The 19103-nt window shown below is 39.6% G+C and overlaps 1 protein-coding gene across 9 annotated transcripts in view; it reads right to left on the reverse strand.

The window, feature by feature from the left end:
- Positions 1-19103, reverse strand: part of CLIP1 (CAP-Gly domain containing linker protein 1) — a 193397-nt gene that overhangs the window by 75738 nt on the left and 98556 nt on the right. For all 9 annotated transcript variants that reach the window (XM_040347206.1, XM_040347249.1, XM_040347253.1 and 6 more), the window contains 7 exons: positions 14752-15471; positions 11293-11409; positions 11066-11123; positions 9243-9326; positions 8958-9114; positions 6540-6705; positions 1199-1414 (listed from right to left, as the gene is read on the reverse strand). In XM_040347206.1, coding sequence (XP_040203140.1) covers positions 1199-1414; positions 6540-6705; positions 8958-9114; positions 9243-9326; positions 11066-11123; positions 11293-11409; positions 14752-15471 — 1518 coding nt within the window. The remainder of the gene's footprint in view (positions 1-1198; positions 1415-6539; positions 6706-8957; positions 9115-9242; positions 9327-11065; positions 11124-11292; positions 11410-14751; positions 15472-19103) is intronic.

The following is a 19103-nucleotide window of genomic DNA, read 5'->3' on the forward strand; positions in this document are numbered from 1 at the left end:
TAAACACCCCTCCATTGAGAGCCAACAGCTGATGGCTCCCAATCTCGGCTGTCATTCACAACTTCATTCCTCATAGGGAACAAAAGTGGTTGCTGATCACAACATCAGCTGTGATTACATACAGATTGGAAGCCTCAAGCGGTATCTTCAATGCTACCAATTTAATAGTATAATCTCTCTCTGTGTGTGTATGTGTATGTATGTATGTATGTATGTATGTATGTATGTATGTATGTATGTATGTATATATATATATATATATATATATATATATATATATATATATATATATATATATATATATATATATATATATATAAATATAACATTTCCTTAAAAATGCAGTGTTTGCATGTTAAGTGTACTAATATATTAGATTTCCTTAAAAATACACTGTAGGTATACTAATAACTGTCACACGCCTACACAGCTAAATTTGCCCTGATCATATAGGTATCCATGACCTTGGGTCACAAAAGATTTAAAACTTCAGTTACTCTAAATCGCTAAATAAATCTGAAGCATTTTACAGCTATGCATTGCCCTAGGACGCACAACTGAGGAGTCACATTCAAAATGAACTTGATATTGATGGGTGCAAAATCTTCTAGACGACCCCCCCGCCCCCCTTTTAGAAATCCTGGCCCGCATACACTAGATTTTAAACCATTAACATTAAATGTATATCCTTTTTTTTCTAAAGCAGTCTAATAACAATCAGCAGCTTTTATACAATACTTTTATATAGGTCAGATTATATTTAATCTTTTTATAAAAAGGAAAGAATGATCTTTCATTCCATGTTAACTTCTTTTTTCTTTAACGTTTTGAATATTTTCTAAACAAAATATCAAACTCTTTCAAGTAAATGTGCCAGGATTTGCACAATTTAAAAAAAAGGCTTTTGGAATATCAAGAAAATGATCTTGAATCAATCAGGGTTTAATATTTGGGGTATTGCAGCTGTTAGGGACATATGAACACTGCCATTTGAAGAGATTGACAATTGTATTTTACCAGTCGAAGCTCCGCTCAAAATGTTCCAGATGAATCTGTTCAATATCTACAAATGGTTACAAAATGTATACGACAAGTCTAAAAAGCTGGATTATTCGTAAATCTACACAAACATTTTATGGAATTCTGAATCATCATACTCTGGAAAGAACATTTACATTTCCTATAACGCCTAAAATACCTTGGCTTCTTCTGCTTGTCGCTGCAACTCTTCCATTTGTTTGACCATTTCGCTTTGTGCGGTTTGGGCAGCTTTCCATAGTTCCTCTTTCGCCTGCAAATTCTGTTTCATCTCATTGATTGCAGTTTGATGTTGGGAGACTAAAGCTGCAATGGACTTTTCATGCATAGCTTGCATTTCTTTATTTTTATTCTGTACCTGTTCAACCATTAATTTCTAAAATTAAAAAAGCAGAAAAAAATAAAGATTTAGCAGAGCATTTTAAAAATATATTTTTTTTTTTTTTTCTTATTTAATTCCTTTATTTTTATGGTCAAGGTCACAAAAATTTAACATGGCATATACAATGGGTACATAATCGTATAATTATTGTCACTTCAATCTACAAAAAGTTAGCAAAGAAAACAAGGAAAAGAAAACTAAAGCAATTACCAACATGGTCACTGTACCCTGTTCTTATGCTAACCAACCTCCGATCCTTAATCTCTTTTTCCGCTTCCCTAGGACAGATGTATTATCCTCGCACGTCTTACCCCCTCTGTTCCCTTGTCCTTTTATAGGCCCTACCTAAACCTCCCCTGAACGTAAAACCAAAACGTGGCATAACACCGACTTTTTATACTCTCGCACTGGGATTTGTGAACTATGGAGCAGAAAAAAAGCCGGGTCATCCGGTATCTGGAACTCCGTAAATTTTTGAGCAATTCTCTGGACTTCCATCCAATATTCTCTTACTTTTACACAGGACCAAAATATGTGCAGCAAGGTTCCCTGCTCCAGACCACATCTCCAACAGTACTCTGAGTTTTCTTTAGAAAATGTATGCAACTTTACTTGTGTATAATACCATTGGGACAATAGTTTATAATTGGATTGCTGTATTCGCGTAGATACTGACGAGTTTAATGCTAGATAAATTATATGTTTACGCTGAATCTGTGAGAAGTTCCTCCCCAAATCTCTTTCCCATTTACCAATTCCTGGCAACTCAAAATCCTCCTGGGGGGGAATTCAATATTCTATACATCTTTGAGCTCACTCGTTGTATTAGTTCCTCCTCATCACAATATTGTTCAAATTTTGTTAGCTGTCGCCGGAAGTTAGATGGTTGTCCCTGGGATCTTAAAAAATGTCTTACTTGTAGTGCTTGCCAAAAACTTAACTCATAATTCCCCCGTATCTTCATTAGGGCCTCGAATGATGGCCACGTGTCTGTTTGCAGAAAATGTGATACCTGCGCCATGCCCCTTTCTTTTAATTTATTAAATACTGCTCCTGCTGTTCCTGGTATAAAACCTAGGTTCCCTAATATAGGGAACAGGGGAGAGTGACTTGTTGAAAATTTTGTGTTTTTACATACTTTGGCTGCAATTAACAACGTTGGACCAATTATAGGATGTTTCTTCATCTTGCTTGGTAATATATTGTAGCACCAGGGGGCCCTACGTAGTGCTATTGGGCAGATCTGCTGTTCTACCTCAACCCAAAAATACTTTTAGTAACAGAACTTTCACGTTTCATCTGTAATTAAAATGTAATGTATAGTTCCAACAAGTTTTATGGAAGTGTAAACAAATCGTAATGACGTAGAAAATTGTATTAAGGGCCCTTTCACATGTACGGACAAACGGTCCGTTTATTACAAGTCCGTTTACGGACTTGTAATGGTTCCCTATAGGATTGCAGACATCCGCAAAGATCCGCTTTTGAGGACGGAAGAAAACCCTATTTTTCTTCCGTCCGGCTGAATGGATCGAATGAATACGGACACACGGTCCGTATTCATCCGATTCTCCAAATGGGAGAGTGGAGGAGAGACAGGGCGGTCTCTGCACAGTGTGCGGGGACCGCCCTGTCCGCTGACAGCTCAGCGGGGATTAACGGAGGAATCCCCGCTGAGCCAAACCGGCTAACGGAGCGGATCAATACGGAGCGGATCAATACGGATCCGCTCCGTGTGAAAGAGCCCTAAGTGTTTTAAAGCCGAAATGTATATATGGACATTTTTTACATTGTTACATTGGACAAGGTTGGATCAATGCAAGTAGGCACGTATGTATGTATGTATGTATGTATGTATGTATGTATGTATGTATGTATGTACGTACGTACCACACCTGGGGGATCCCCAAGGAAGCTGGAAATCGATGTAGTAGACACTGCTACTACAATAATCTCCACTAGCTTCTGGGTCCAATGCCAAGAGGCCCCCCTGTTTAATGAACACAGGAGGTCCCTTGCAAGAGTACTATTCCAAGAACACTTTGCAATATTCCTATACAAGTTTAATTCTGAATGGTGTCAGTGTTTTTTCAGGGTTGCAATTTTGTCCTCCTTGCCAAGGGATAGTGTTTGGGACTGGGCAGTGGCTGCTCAAGTCTCTGCATTGCATTCTGGAAGATGGTTATAAGACAATTTAAAAGTGATATTACATGTTCCTTTCAAAAAAAGTGTAAATACTTACCGGCTCTGTGCAATAGTTTTGCACAAAGAAGCCCCCCAATCGTCCTCTTCTCGAGTCCCCTGCCGGTGCTCCCGACTCCTCTTTGACAAGCGCCCCCCATATGAAACCGCTTACTATGGGAGCACTTGTGCGGGCTCGCTCCCGAGCCACCTTGTCTGCGTCTATTGACACAGACCAGGCAGCTCTGCCCCACCCCATCACAGCAATTGACAGCAGCGGAAGCCAATGCTGCTATTAATCTGCCGAGAGAGCGAAAGCGATTTAGCGAAAGCCAGCGCTTACAGACCCACGGCTACATTATGCGTTCCTGTGATGTATGCAAGAACCACCATGGTTGGGTCTTTATTAGCACCCTCCTTTTTAGTCTCCTTGGGTATAACTTGAGCAATATGTTGAAGCCGGGCTGCTAAAAAATAGAGCCAAAGATTGGGTAGGCAAGCCCCCCCACCTATTTGGGTTTTTGGAGTTGTTCCAACTTAATCCTCAGAGGGTCTATCAAGCCATATAAATGAGCGGAGTATGAATTAATGATGCAGAATACTTTAAGTGGATCTACCATTGGTGTATTGTTTAAGACATAAAATAAGTGTTGGCATAAAAATGATTTTGGTGAGGTTCACTCTGCTTACCAGTGATCTCTTTAGTTTAGACCATACTTTAATTTTGTCCTTAATGCGGCCTAATAATGGGGAGAGATTGAGGGAGATATAGTCTCATGGTTGCGGAGTAACAAACTCCTAGGTACTTAAATTGAGGGCTTACTGGGATGTCATGGAGTGTGGGTCCCCGACTGCCAGGGCTAGAATCTAACAGCATGATCGAGGATTAAGTCCAATTGATCACCAGGCCTGAAAATACTCCAAATTTTAAGTACCGTCATGGCTTCCTTCAGGGATCCTGCCGTGTAACCCACTAACAACATTGTGTTATTTGCATAGAGCATTATTTTTTCATGAACCTGGCCATATTTAAAACTGGATATTAAGGTGTTAAGAGCGGATCAGAGCAGCCAGCGGTGCTATGGATATGGCGAATAAGAGGGGGGACAAAGGGCATCCCTGTCGAGTTCAATGGGATGGGGGGGGGGATACATGACCTGCTTCTCCAATTACCGCTTTTGGAGAGGTATAAAGTAGTTGTACCCATGATAGAAATATGGGTCCAAACCCAAACTTATGCATTGTACCCCCACAAGTACTGCCATTTGATGCGGTTGAAGGTCTTGTAGGCAAAAGTGCCCTATTATCAGCCCAGGACTGTAGATTAAAAAACTGGCATAGCAAATTAATGGCTGTAGAGCATTCTGGTATGAAACCAGATTGGTCAGGATGTACGATAGACGATATTGCCACATTTAGCCTTAGCGCTAATACCTTTGCCAAAAATTTTATGTCGGCCTGTAATAAAGAAATCGATCTATAAGAGCCGTTTATAAAGGGTCCTTCTCTGGTTTACGCTGTAAAACTGTATTGGCTTGTGTCATCGAGTCTGGAAGGCACTGACTGTCTCTAGCTGCATTGAATGTTTTGAGTAGGTGTGGTAGTATGGTGTCCCCATATTGTTTATATGCCTCATTCGGGATCCTCTGGGGCCTTAGAATTAGGGAAAGCGTTAACTGCTAAATAGATGCACCTATCACCATAGAAAAAAATCCAACAGTTGACTGAGTTTCGATTAAGCAAGGCAGCTCAATTTCATTCAATAATTCTTGCAATTCCCCTTGTTTGGAACTATAGAGGTCAGAATAAAATCCCACCAGCTCCTGCATAATAGTGGTTGGAGTATTTACTATCTGACCCTATTGATGGGGAAGTCTGGTTCGATTTTAATATTTTCGCTAACAATCTCCCCGTTTGCTCTCCTCATCATAAAAGGCCAATTTATTAAAACAGCGGTCATCTGCTTTAGACATATACAATTTACCATATTCCGAGATGCTATCCAAGCTGCTCTAGTGTCCTCTGCTGAGTCAGCTATGTATTCCGCCTCTCACCAGCAGAGCAGCCTGGTCCCTCTGAGCATTGGTATTCCTCTTGATTGAATTAACCTCTGCCACAAATATGCCTCTCAGGAATGCTTTAAAGGCATCCCAAGCTCCATTGTGATATTGGTGATCTGCATGCCTCCTCAAATAGTCAGAGCCCAGCGTTGATTTTGTTATGTGAGGTAAAGTGGTTTAACCAAAAAACATTAAGCTTCCATGGGGCTCTGGGCAAGGTAGTGGCAGGTTTGGCATTTAAATGTACTAGTAGGGGGGAGTGGTCCGAGATACTTCTAATCAAATACTGTATATTCTGTATGAGTGGGGAGGTTAAAGTTGTACATAGGCACAAATCAATCCGTTAGAGGGACAAGTACGTTTTAGAGAAACACAAAAACTGTTTCTGCTTTGGGTTGCAGAGACGACAGGGGTCCAACCATTCCACCTCTTCTATAAAAGGTCATGAATGTGGACCTAGTTTGCATAAGACCCGTAGCAGGAGGGGGGATGCCCATCAAGTACAGGGTCTAGTAAAAATAAGGGGATTATCAGGGTTGCTCAGCTGGTATAATGGCAAGGCCCGGAGAATCGAGTAAAAAGGAGGCGGAATGTACACCATAGCAAGGATATAAGTTAGCTGCAAAATTCTACATAATAGAAACACATACCTCCCCTCAGAATTAATAATTTCCACAAATACTTTAATTACAAAAATATTTGAAAAAATCACTTTAATGATATCTATAAGCAACAGAAAGCTGCTAAACTTGTTTCAGCTTCTGAACCATATCCTTCAAATACTTCTGTACAAAAAACGTATAATATACCACATACAGAGCATATCATAAGGTGAGTTGTTGTCTTAACAGTAACCATAAGTATAAAGCTCCTCTTACCAGGCCTTCTATTTCAGAAGCCATTGCTTTTATTGCCAACTGGTGAGATTCCTGTGCTTCCACTGAACATTGCTTAGCTTCAGTTCCCAGCTTCTCAATATCTTCCTGTAGTGTTTTCACTGTTCCTCTGGATTTTGACAGTTCTGTCTGGAGATCAGCTAAATTCCTATGTAAAAATATTTAACTCAAAAGTTTTAAACCAAAACACAATGCAGCTGCTACATGAAGACTAACTGTTCAGAGACTATAGTTATCTACAGCAACAGTTTTAAATGAAACATTTAGTTATTTACCTCTGGTAAATCCAGTAAGCTGCAGTAGAGACCAGTGGTTCTCAACCTCAGTCCTCAAAAAACCCTTAACGGGCCATGTTTTGGGAACTTCCCTTCGATAAAAGAGCGCTTATCAATACCATGTCATTGATATTGATTTAAAGCCACTGTGCAAAGTAAAGGAAAACCTGAAAACATGGACCGTTGGGGCCACTTGAGGACTGGGGTTGAGAACCACTGCAGTAGCCTATTACTACACTTTGAGCATCACCATTCTTTGCACTACTTAAAAGTGAAACTAAACCCATTTGTCCAACAGTTTTCCAAAAGAGTTTTCCAAAAGAGTTGAATCCAAGGTATGCCGTGAATGATAACTGACATTTGTTTGTCAATTCATTGAAAGATTGGGGTCGTAACTGATCACAAGTGAAGCACTATGGCAACTTCAAAATCATACACAAGCCAATATGGCAGCTTCCTTGGCTATATAGAATAGAAGGGTTCAGTCCTGTTTTAAAGAAAAACCATCACAAACGTATTTATTACTATGCAGTTAAAAAACCCTAATAGATATTAAAAATCTGGGCCGCTTTGTAAAATGATCTTTAAATGTTATTGTTTTACCTGTAGGCTATATGGAGCCCCTTGGAATAGCAACCCTCAGGTCCTGACTTGCTGATAGGACTTGAAAACTGTTTGATACTCACTCCCAGCATTGCAGAACTGGAAACCAACAATTTTCATGCCCTAGCAATAAGGGCGTGGGGGCTGCCAACTTGGATTTTATTAGCAAGGCTTCCAAGGGGATGAAAATGGCATACAGGTAAAACTATAAAATTAAAAATGATTTTAAAAAGTGGCACAGATTTTTTATATTTACTGGGGCCCCTTGACTGCATAGGCTATTTTCTGGAAAAGGTGAACTTAAAATAACTGTCCCCTTATAAAAAGAAGGATCCTTATGCTGGCATGTTAGCTTTGTAAATACAGTATAAAGTGTTCACTATTTAGTAATTGCCTACAGAAAACCCCTTTACTGGACTGGTCTGCAGATAAAAAGAACCTGCCATTATAACAGAACTTTTCCCTTAACTTGATCAAAATAATGTTCTTTAGAAAGGAACATACATTCCACATTAATAATTATATTTTCAAAATGAGAGTGTGCTATAAATTGTCTCCAACATTGCTCCTGTTTCTTTTTGCTGGAGGCTACCATTTTGCTGAAGCCCAGAGCCTCTGAACAGCAGTAAATCATAAAAGTAGAACTAAACCATGTCAAGTTAACAGTTCAAAAAAACAGTTACATTCCTGGAATGGCGAGACTGCCAACTGTCATATTTGCTTGTGTCCTCAACCAAACTCTTAAAACCATCAAATGGCTGGTGTCTTAAATGATAAAATATGCAGCACCACTGGAGTTGCAGATCAAACTTCATTGGTTTTAAAGGATAAAAGGGTTTAATTCCGCTTTAAGGCCATCAGCAGATCGACCTCTGCAAATATGCCAATGCCTAAAAATACACAGCAACTGAGCATGTGCAGGGCCGGGTGATGAAGTGTAATGCTGGATTTTAAACAGTATAGACACTTATTTTTAATGTTTTACATAGCTATACCTGCAAAAGGGGCCAGCCTGAAGTTATCTAGCAGGACTTAATTTTCTGACTAAAGTTACACTTTAACGGTTATGTCAAACCACCATTTGAAAATGCTGATCCTCCATCTTTTTAACTGGTGAGCCACCCACCTTGATTAAGTTGTACATTTATATAGTCAGTAGTCAGGCAGCATATGTATTTTTTATGTGATAGATGCCAACAAGTGATAGCTTGTAACCAAGGCTGTGACCTCATCAGCTGGAGTTACAGCTGGGTTCTGAGATTATAGTTCACGAAAACCTGATACACGCACAAAGTGGAAACCCCTCAGTGCAAGCATTGGAATTATATGGAGGCAATCCGAAAAATCAAGCACTTGTAGGTGGGAAAAGTTCAACAATCAGCCATTTAAAATAAACTTGCTTCAGAAAACTGCAACATTATACACCACAATCATAAAAACATATTAAGAATAGAAAATGCTGTTAATATTGTACATTTGTTTTGAAAAGCAAAACTGAAAAGGAACATGCAAATGGAAGCACCTTTCCCTAGACTGCAATTCTTCATTCAACTTTGAAAGCTGAGCAGAGCTATCTCCTGAGGACTGGATCATTTCTGAGATTTGATGTTCAAGGTTGGCTTTGGCCTTCAATAAGTTTTCTTCTTTTTCTTCACCTTCTTTCACCTTCTTCTCCAGTGCTAAACACAAAGTAGAGCCACTTATGAACCTTTCAAAAATTAAAAGTGCTTCCACTTTATAAATATCACATATCACCAACAAATAAAGGGAATGTACATGTTTGATACTACACTGAGGAAACACTCACCAGCACAAAGGGGCTGCAATTCCTCCAGTTTATTTGTTATTTCTGCACATTGTCTTTCTCGCTCATCTAGTTTACCTGCAGTTTCTAAAGGATAAAGACCAAGTAAACAGACTTTTAGTAAATCAACACCAGTGCACTAAAATCACCCTTGTAAAATACAATAGCATAAAATAGAATAGAATAGAAAATAAAATGGCGCTGGCCCACACTTCAATTGAACCTTTTGGAACCCTTTTTAAATATATTCATTTGCTTGAATATTTTTATTCCAATAAACCCCAATTTTTGGATTTATACTATGAGGAGGCCCTTTTTCTTTTTCCTTTACATATCCCAACGTTTGGTGGAGTTACAAGCCTGGATTTATGACTATTTAGCACCTCTATAGTCATTGGAGTCACTAGCCCCTTTAGACCTGCTGTTTGTACAGAGTGGAGGAGATCGGAAGACCTACATCCCTGGTTCCATGATCTGTGGATTTAAGCTCTATTGATCCACCACCGTATGGTGAGTTGGCTCCGCACCTTTCGGTAAGAGTATTCATTTCTCCCCCCATATCCAAAGGTGAAGGGTGACAATCCCTGCTGCACACAGCTTGTACTCACGGACTGTTGGGCTTTTGCTGTAATAGTGAGCCATCATCTCACGTTTTTGTACATACAGACCATTCAGACGTTGTCTGTTATCAGCAATTTTTGACCTCTATTATGTTCCATGGTTTACCGTGAGAATATTTGGGAACAGTACACTCCATTTACCCCCAAATTGTAGGGGGTTACATATTTATTCATCAGATTATTTTCACGTTCATATTTGTATCCTGTATGTTTTTTAAATCTTTTCCTTTTACGATTGTGATATTCTCTTTATATGTATGTTTGCTTCTAGAAATATTTGTACATATATTTTGATTTGCATTTTTCACGATCTTGGTACAGGTTGACATCTTTGTAAACCCTTTGCATCTTTTCAGTCGCAAATAGGTTCTTCATGCACTTTTTCACTTAGGGCCTATGTCCCTTTAATTTGAATTTATCCATTCCCTTCATAGTTTTTTTGGTTCTCTTTTTAAATTCTTTGAGCAAAGAGATTTGTTAGCGCCACACTTTATTTTATAAGTTGTTCACAATTAAGTCTGGTGGTTGTGTTGGCTGCTTACTTAACACTTTTTGGTTGGCGCAGTATATTATTCCATATATTTTAGTGGAACAAAGTTACCTGCTTTTTGAATCAAGCAGACAGAGAAGAGCTGATATGCACATTTGTTTTGTAAGGTAAATGAAGTGACTGTGTTGGAGATTGGGACTTGGTATATACTGTACAGTGGTTAAGGGACACGAATGTGGTTGCAGGTTTGAATGCAAGTGTTTTTTTCAGCGGTATTACACTATATTATTTTAGTTTTTTGGGCTTTTAACTTATGTAATGGAGCCATTGGGAAGAAGGACTGCCTAGGAGTGACTGATAAGGCTCATTCATTTTTGATAATTTTGGGGTATATTTTTTTTTTTTTACAAAAGTGAACTTGTCCTTTAAATAGATCAATCTTATATTATATATCACTTTGGTTTCGATCAGTAAAATCTCTGTGCTTGAGCTCCTGGGTTTGACAACATGCTGTTTCGGTTTATTTCATAAAATAATGCAACAGGAGGTGCAGTAGCAATGTGTAAAAGTGGGCAGAAGGCCCAAAAACTCCCATGAGGACACGACTACAACAAGACGATTTTGGTATTGGTGTATCCAAGGCTAGATCCAACCTTCAAACATTTTCTGCTACTGGTCAAAACTATAACTCCCTTTAAAAATCTGGGCCTACTTACCTTGTATAACTTTTTGGAAACCCTTGGTTTCCTCAGTTGAGGAGTTCAATAATTTTTTCTAGAAGAAAGAACATTGATTAACACATGGAAATATGCAATAAATGAGTATACCAATTTACAAAAAACAAGCATTTGATTCCTGCAAAGGGACAATGCTATATCAGCGTTTTACAAAGTAAAATCCTAAACTCTACCTAATTTAACAGTGTATAAAACAGTAACCTTACCAAATGCTCCATTTCCTTCTCACTGGTTTCTTTGGCCTGAAGCAATGTTTGTAAATTGCTTTCTAGGGTAGAAAACGTTTCATTACGCTCCTTCAACTGTGTCTGCAGTTCGTTTGCCTAGCAGAATGTAATGAATGGAATAAGCAAATAAAATAAAACGAAAATAAAAACAGAACAAAAAAGAAAGAAAAGGAAAAAAATATGACAAAAACAAAAATGGAATGAAATACATGACAGACACAATTTTTGCCTTTTTGTTTATTTAAAGTGGTTGTAAACCCTTAAATATACCCTACTGAAGTGACTGGGCTCAAATGATACACAGATAAACAAATCCTCCTGAATAAGTTGTACTTGTTTATCTGCAGCCCTCTCTCCTCTACAGCCTTCCAACGCACATGTTTTACAGAATTTCTTAGCTTCACTGGTAGGGTGATCGGATATCACTGACTGCACAGAGCCCAGTTTAATCTGAGACCTGAGTGAAGTGAACAGATACTCTCCCCCCACTACACAGTCTCATAGGAAAACATGCACAGCTGAAGCTGTCAATCACCTGTTGTGTGCTGGAGAGGGGGCATGGCCATCTCCTGGGATTGTCTAGTATGGGCATGGACTGTCAGAAGTGACTCATGCAAAGAGAGGAGGCAGAAATCACACTAGGCGCATTGGATATGGACAAGTACACAATATAAAGGAAATGCATTGTTGATTTTACATTTTAGAGGTTTACAACCACTTTAAAGCTGAAGCTTAGTCAAAATATAAATTTTGCTTCCATCACATCACTTACCTGTAATATTCTTCCTGCTGCTGAACTTCTGGCTCTGAGGGATTTAATAGCTCAGAGTCTTATATAAGCTGTAGCGAATATACTGCATATAACATTATTTGTATATGGGGGAAGCATCTGATAAGCAACAATTATTCTCTTCCGATTCACAGAGCATCCTAACCCTAACTATTAAAGCAGAAATTAAACCAATACTCATGCCTCCACTATGTATGGAGAAGCAGAATAGTCACCCTTGGAGGGTAGCATTTTCAGTCTGAAGAGGATAGTGTTTGATGGGATTTAGATGAACTTTACATAAGTGACTAATAAATTTAGGCTAGGTTTACACTAATAGCATAGCTTGCGGCTCTTCTGAATAGCAATCTGCAGTGGATGACGTTTGACAGGTAGTGAGGAGATGTCACCTTTTCAGCACTTGTCTCAACTCTGCAAAAGTTGCTGCCGTGTGCATTGCATGCAGTTGCAACATGGCCCCATTTGCCTGAATACTGGTACTTGCCCAATGAACGTGACGGGGGATAATTTTTACTGTGGCATGTGTACACCCCGTCTGGCTGTGTGTTTTTACCACCCACCAACTGCAAGTGTAAATGAGCACTAAAGCATAACTACAACTAACACTTTAAGCCATTCACAAAGTGTTAGCTGAACATTGTATGCACCCCTTTCAGTGTAAAATGTTGTGTCAACCCACTAACTAAACACCTTAGTGTGTTAAATCTGGTATTTTTCTAATTTCTTTAATAGGAGCAACAGCCCAAAATAAAGGTAAAGAAAACCCTTTAAAAAAATAAAATTCATGCAGCTACCACATCCAAGTATTGCTAAACTGTAATATATATTAAAAAAAAGGTTTTAGGGTTTAGATACACTTTATCTTCCTCAGAACCAGACGTTCAGCGGCAGGATAAGGGCCTGCTATCCCTGCACAAAAGATTTCTACATGATCAAGCTGCCTAACATGGTACAGATAAGTGATGTGACTACAGCTATAGGAGATATTTTCTTTACTAAAAACTTAAGACTTGAAAATCAAATAAAAATGTATTTTTTAAAAGCAGACCTTGGATGTACCTGAACATACTTTTGGTAAGGGTCGTTTCCTAGCTGTATGAATGTGTGCTAAAGATAAAATTAATAAAATAAATCTTTATCAAATTTACAAGCTGTAGTCAAAACACATTCCTTTACTGGGGTTTGGTTGGTAAAAAAAAAAAAAATAGTATAGTGCATGCGAATAAAAAATAGTTGCTTGATAAATTTGTGACCAGTTGAATGTATCTATAGCCAAAAGTTTTTATTTTGGAATAGAGAGAGGGGATGGATTAGTACTCCTGTCAGGTTTTACCGCGAACCAAGGCACCACTGGTGATATGACTTCACTACATGTCTGGTAAAAAAAAAAAAAAAAAAAAGGACAGGATGTGAGGGAAAAGCTCTCCAACAGCAACACAGGCAGAAGTAAATTATTATTATTTTCTTTTTTTTTTTTTTTAAAGTAGCAGAATGCTAGATCTTCGGTCAGTTTTTTATTGTTGTCCAGTTCCCTGCTGCAGATTTTCCCTACACTTTGTCTGCTAAAATGTCCCCAGAACAGAACGTATGAGGTTCTCTAACAAAGCTACTAGATAGAATAAAACCTGACAGGAGTTCTAACCTTTCCTTAATGCATCCAAAACAAAAAAAAACAAAAAAATATTACTTTATGATGTGGTTAAGATAAGGCATCTGGGTCCATTACAATGCGGAGCAAAGTTTCATAAAGCTTTTTTTCCCCTAAATAGCTTCCTTTACCTTAGTGCAGTCCTCCTTCACTTACCTCATCCTTCCATTTTGCTTTTAAATGTCCTTATTTCTTTTGAGAAATCCTCACTTCCTGTTCTTCTGTCTGTAACTACACACAGTAATGCGACACTTTTTCCCTGGTGTGGAGAAAGCCTCTTGAGGGTGGAGGGGGCGAGCAAGAGGGTCAGGGCGCTATCTACTTTGCAGATAGAGAAAGGAGCTGTGTGTTAGTGGGCGTCCCGACACTCCTGCTCGCCCCCTCCTCCCTCAAGAGGCTTTCTCCACACCAGGGAGAAAGTGTCGCATTACGGTGTGTAGTTACAGACAGAAGAACAGGAAGTGAGGATTTCTCAGAAGAAATAAGGGCATTTAAAAGCAAAATCGAAGGATGAGGCAAGTGAAGGAGGACTGCACTAAGGTAAAGGAAGCCATTTAGGAAAAACAAAAATTGTACCGTTACAACCCCTTTAATATACTGGTCTGCATTTAAACTCAAATTGAAATTGTTTACTTCCAGCCTGAACCAGACGCGACGTCATGACGTCGCTCTGAACCTCCAAAAGTTATTGAGGCGATCAAAAGGCTTATGAGCTGCAAGGGGAAAAATTTCATGAAAAAGCCAAACGCCAACCGAAGAAAAAAATACCGGGGTTATGGCTGATATGAATATATCCTTTAAAAGCAAGCCTCGTTTTTAAAAAAGTGTCGGTCTTGGGTGAATTTGAACTTTAAAAAACCCTTCAGCAACCTCGCGTTTGTCCTGAAACATCAAGACATGCTGTTCTCATACCAAGACTGGCAAACCTCTACTCGTCAGGCCTATAGCCTTGTCCGTGTAGATTTGTTCAGAGTACTGAGCTTAGAAATGCCTTTGTTACCTTGATTTCTGTATCATGAAGCTTAGTTAAGGTCTCCTCTATTTCTATTAGATGTTGTTCTTCTGCTGTATCCAGTTTAGACTGAAGAGCTTCAAGTTCAGACTCTTTTTCGTCATTAGAAGACTGTAGTTTTGTCTTCAAAGCATCTATCTCTTTAAGGCGTTGAGATCTCTCAGCCTCTTGTTTAGACTTGAGCTGTTCAATTTCTTTTTGGTGTTCCATCTTGAGATTCTCTATCTTAGCTTTAAGTTCAATTATTTCAGAGTTCCCTGTAAGCGCACCTTTGCTGCATGAAAGGGTCAGCTCCTCCATCGTTTGCTGATGTGAACTGAATGCAGAGTCCAATTTTGATTTCCAAAGTTCTATCCCATCGGCATTCTCCTTGTTTGCATGGGTGAGCTTTACTTTCAAGCTCTCATTTTCTTTAGATATCTTTTCTACTGAGGTTTTTAGTGACACAACTTCTCTCTCACAATCACCTTTTGTACTCTCAAGCTTGCTTTTGAAGGACAGAATCTCTTGCTCATGCTTCTTGTTAAGTTCTACTATATTTTCTTGTAGAGAATTTATTTCTTGCAACAACGAAAGTGATGTGTCCACATCGCTAGTCTGTTTGCTACATTCTACAAGTTTATGACGTAGGTCAGCTACCTCTTTCGTTTTTAGCACCAAGTCTTTCTCCAATTCCATGATATGGGATTTTTCAGAGACAGTAGCCACCTGTGATAACCAATCATTAGAGAAGGAAAGAAACATTGGTTAATCAAGAAACTGACCCAGACAGAATTAATAATATGTAAGAAAGCTGCTTAAATATTTCACAACGCTTTATAAAAGATGGACAAGAGGCCTAGAAATTTCACCAGTGCTTAACAGGTGTTTTTTTTAAAGCCAAACAAAGAACAACCAAAAGCAAGTCTTGAGTTGTTGCAGGTAGATTAAAAGGCAAGTAATATTTAAAAAGCCTTTTTTTATAAGCAGACAGTTCATTTATACTAAAATGGTCTTGGCAGTACTCCACGTTCCACCTATTTTGCGCCATCATTTAATCCGCTTTAGTCCAAGCAAGGTTGTCAAACTCCAGCTTGCAAGTCTGCACAGAAGTTAATAATGGAATTTGAAAGGCTAAGTTCACCTATTGAAACACATTACATGTTTCACCCATATTTTGGGTGGAACATGTAACATGTTTAAGCTCCTGCTGCCTCGATGTGAAGGTGGGCAGGGATCCTCGCCCACCAGTGGCGGCCCGTCCATAGGGGGCGCCCGGGCGCCGCCCCCCCCCCCTCCCCTGCAGTCAAAAAAAAAAAAAAAAATAAAAAAAAAAAACGGGCCCTTTAAGATTTTTTTTTTCCCCTTAAAATGTCCTTTTACTAATACTAACTGCACTACGTGGCGCCGGCCACGTGCACTATGGGAAGCGCTACGTCAATGCAATGACAAGATTGCAGACGCAGCGCTTCATTTGCGGGCTTTTGTCCCGCCTTGTGGCGCTTTCTGAATCGCCACAGCTTCTGCCCGGCGCTCGTAGTATCTATTACTACGGCCAGGCAGTTTGATTGACAGCCGAGTTGGATCATGATGTCACTTCCTGTCTTCTCTCTCATTGCGCCCGAGAGACAAGACAGGAAGTATGCGGAGCAGGTTTCTCCATGCATTTGATGGACAGGCAGTGGAGTGTGAAGTGAAGTGCACTGGAAACACATGATAGACTGAGACTGAGTGCCAGCAACGGATCCATAACGGCAAAGGTAAACCCCTATGAGGGGGAGAAGGGGAAGCAGCTCTGTATATGCACAGGGACTGAGGGAAGTAAATGTTTCACTCACTCGTGATAACAGCTGATAACAGCTCTCTGCACACAGGCATAGTCTATTTTTTTGCAGGACAGAGAGATACCGATCTTCCCCTGTGACAGGTTGCCATTGAAGTGCTGCTATCTCACTGACTGTTAAAACTTGTCATCCATTTACAGTAAAACTGTCCCAGCAGTAAATAAGACTGAGCCTAAATGTACACTGAATGTTCTGTTATCACGTGAGGACAGAGGTTAACCCTTTACATCCCTGCATTTGTTTTGTTGGTTTCTCTTATTACCTACTGGAGGTAGGGTATGAGCCCCTGTTCAGACTACTGCAATCTAAGACATGGCATGTGATTTGCACCCGCACTGCGGTGCAAATCACATGCGATGTCTGTGAAATGCGAGTTCAGCCATACTATTGTATGGCTGAACTCACATTAGATGCTTAAGAAAAAAAGTGCAGAGAGGGACTTGTTTTCCCCCACACTGAAATCAGATCACATGTGTGTTCTCACCTATGTGATGCAATTTCTGTGCGAGTTCACACTGCGAACCGATCTGGGGGTGTCATTAACATTGTAATGACACCCGCAGTGGTTCGCAGAGGGCAGTGTGAACTGCCTGCAGAAAAGATGCAATGTGGGAACCAACGCTGAAATTGCACTGGTTCGCGCATCGCAATCAATGTGAACCCAGGCTAAAGGAGAAGAAGGATCATCTCATAAAACCAGGGCTGGTGCTCCATGCTTCTAGATTAGAAGCATCAACTGTTTTAGAATTCAACTGTTTGTTGAACCCAGGTGTATTACAAGGATGAGGATGATGATGTCAGGTATATTATACAAGGATGGTGATGACGGTTGTATTATGAGGATGATGATGACGGGTGTATTATACAAGGATAGTGATGACGGTTGTATTACAAGGATGAGGATCATGTCAGGTGTATTATACAAGGATGATGATGACAGGTGTATTATACAAGGATGAGGATAGCGATGATGGGTGTATTATACAAGGATGAGGATAGCGATGATGGGTGTATTATACAAGGATGAGGATAGCGATGATGGGTGTATTATACAAGGATGATGATGACGGGTGTATTATACAAGGATGAGGATAGCGATGATGGGTGTATTATACAAGGATGAGGATAGCGATGACGGGTGTATTATACAAGGATGAGGATAGCGATGATGGGTGTATTATACAAGGATGAGGATAGCGATGATGGGTGTATTATACAAGGATGAGGATAGCGATGATGGGTGTATTATACAAGGATGAGGATAGCGATGATGGGTGTATTATACAAGGATGATGATGACGGGTGTATTATACAAGGATGATGATGACGGGTGTATTATACAAGGATGAGGATAGCGATGATAGGTGTATTATACAAGGATGAGGATAGCGATGATGGGTGTATTATACAAGGATGAGGATAGCGATGATGGGTGTATTATACAAGGATGAGGATAGCGATGATGGGTGTATTATACAAGGATGATGATGATGGGTGTATTATACGAGGATGATGATGACGGGTGTATTATACAAGGATGAGGATAGCGATGATGGGTGTATTATACAAGGATGAGGATAGCGATGATGGGTGTATTATACAAGGATGAGGATAGCGATGATGGGTGTATTATACAAGGATGAGGATAGCGATGATGGGTGTATTATACAAGGATGAGGATAGCGATGATGGGTGTATTATACAAGGAGGAGGATGATGATGAGTGTAATATACAAGGAGGATGATGATGATGACGACGACAGGTGTATTATACAAAGATAAGTATGATGACGGGTGTATAATATGGGGATAAGGATAGTGATGATGGGTGTATTATAAAATGATGAGGACTGGAGGATGATGATGGGTGTATAAAATGGGGATAAGCATAGTGATGATGGGTGTATAATACAATGACTGGAGCATCAGGGTGTCAGTGAGTGTGCCACATCATGTCTCGCTGGCTGCTTTGGAATACATGAGTTTGGGGATTTCTGCCATGCCATGTACGGACTACTTTACACTACATAATAGTCACAAATTGTGAGTACATATGTCCTGTAATGTATACAGCTATATACACCCATCTGTATATAGAGACCATCCTCCATCATCACTGACTGCAGATATACATCATTATTATTTATTTATTTCATTTCAGGTACTTCTATGGCGTCGTCAATTTACTCAACGCTTTACATATACATTAGCTCCTACCCTCAAGGAGCTTACAACCTAGGGTCCCTAACACACATTCATACATATACTAGGGCCAATTTAGACAGGATTCAATTAACCTACCAGCATGTCCTGTTACTGTATACATAGCTGTATACAGGACAGATGATGTATATCTGCAGTCAGTGATAATGGAGGAAGGTCTCTATATACAGGAAGGAAGGTTGGTGTATATATCTAGCTGTATACAGGACAGATGATGTATACCTTCATACCCTGATCTGTGAGGCTGAGCGGTATACGCTGTCCTATGACGCTAGGGCTGTATTCTCTGTCCTG

This window comes from Rana temporaria, chromosome 1 (assembly GCF_905171775.1).
Source record: "Rana temporaria chromosome 1, aRanTem1.1, whole genome shotgun sequence".
Lineage (NCBI taxonomy): Eukaryota > Metazoa > Chordata > Amphibia > Anura > Ranidae > Rana > Rana temporaria.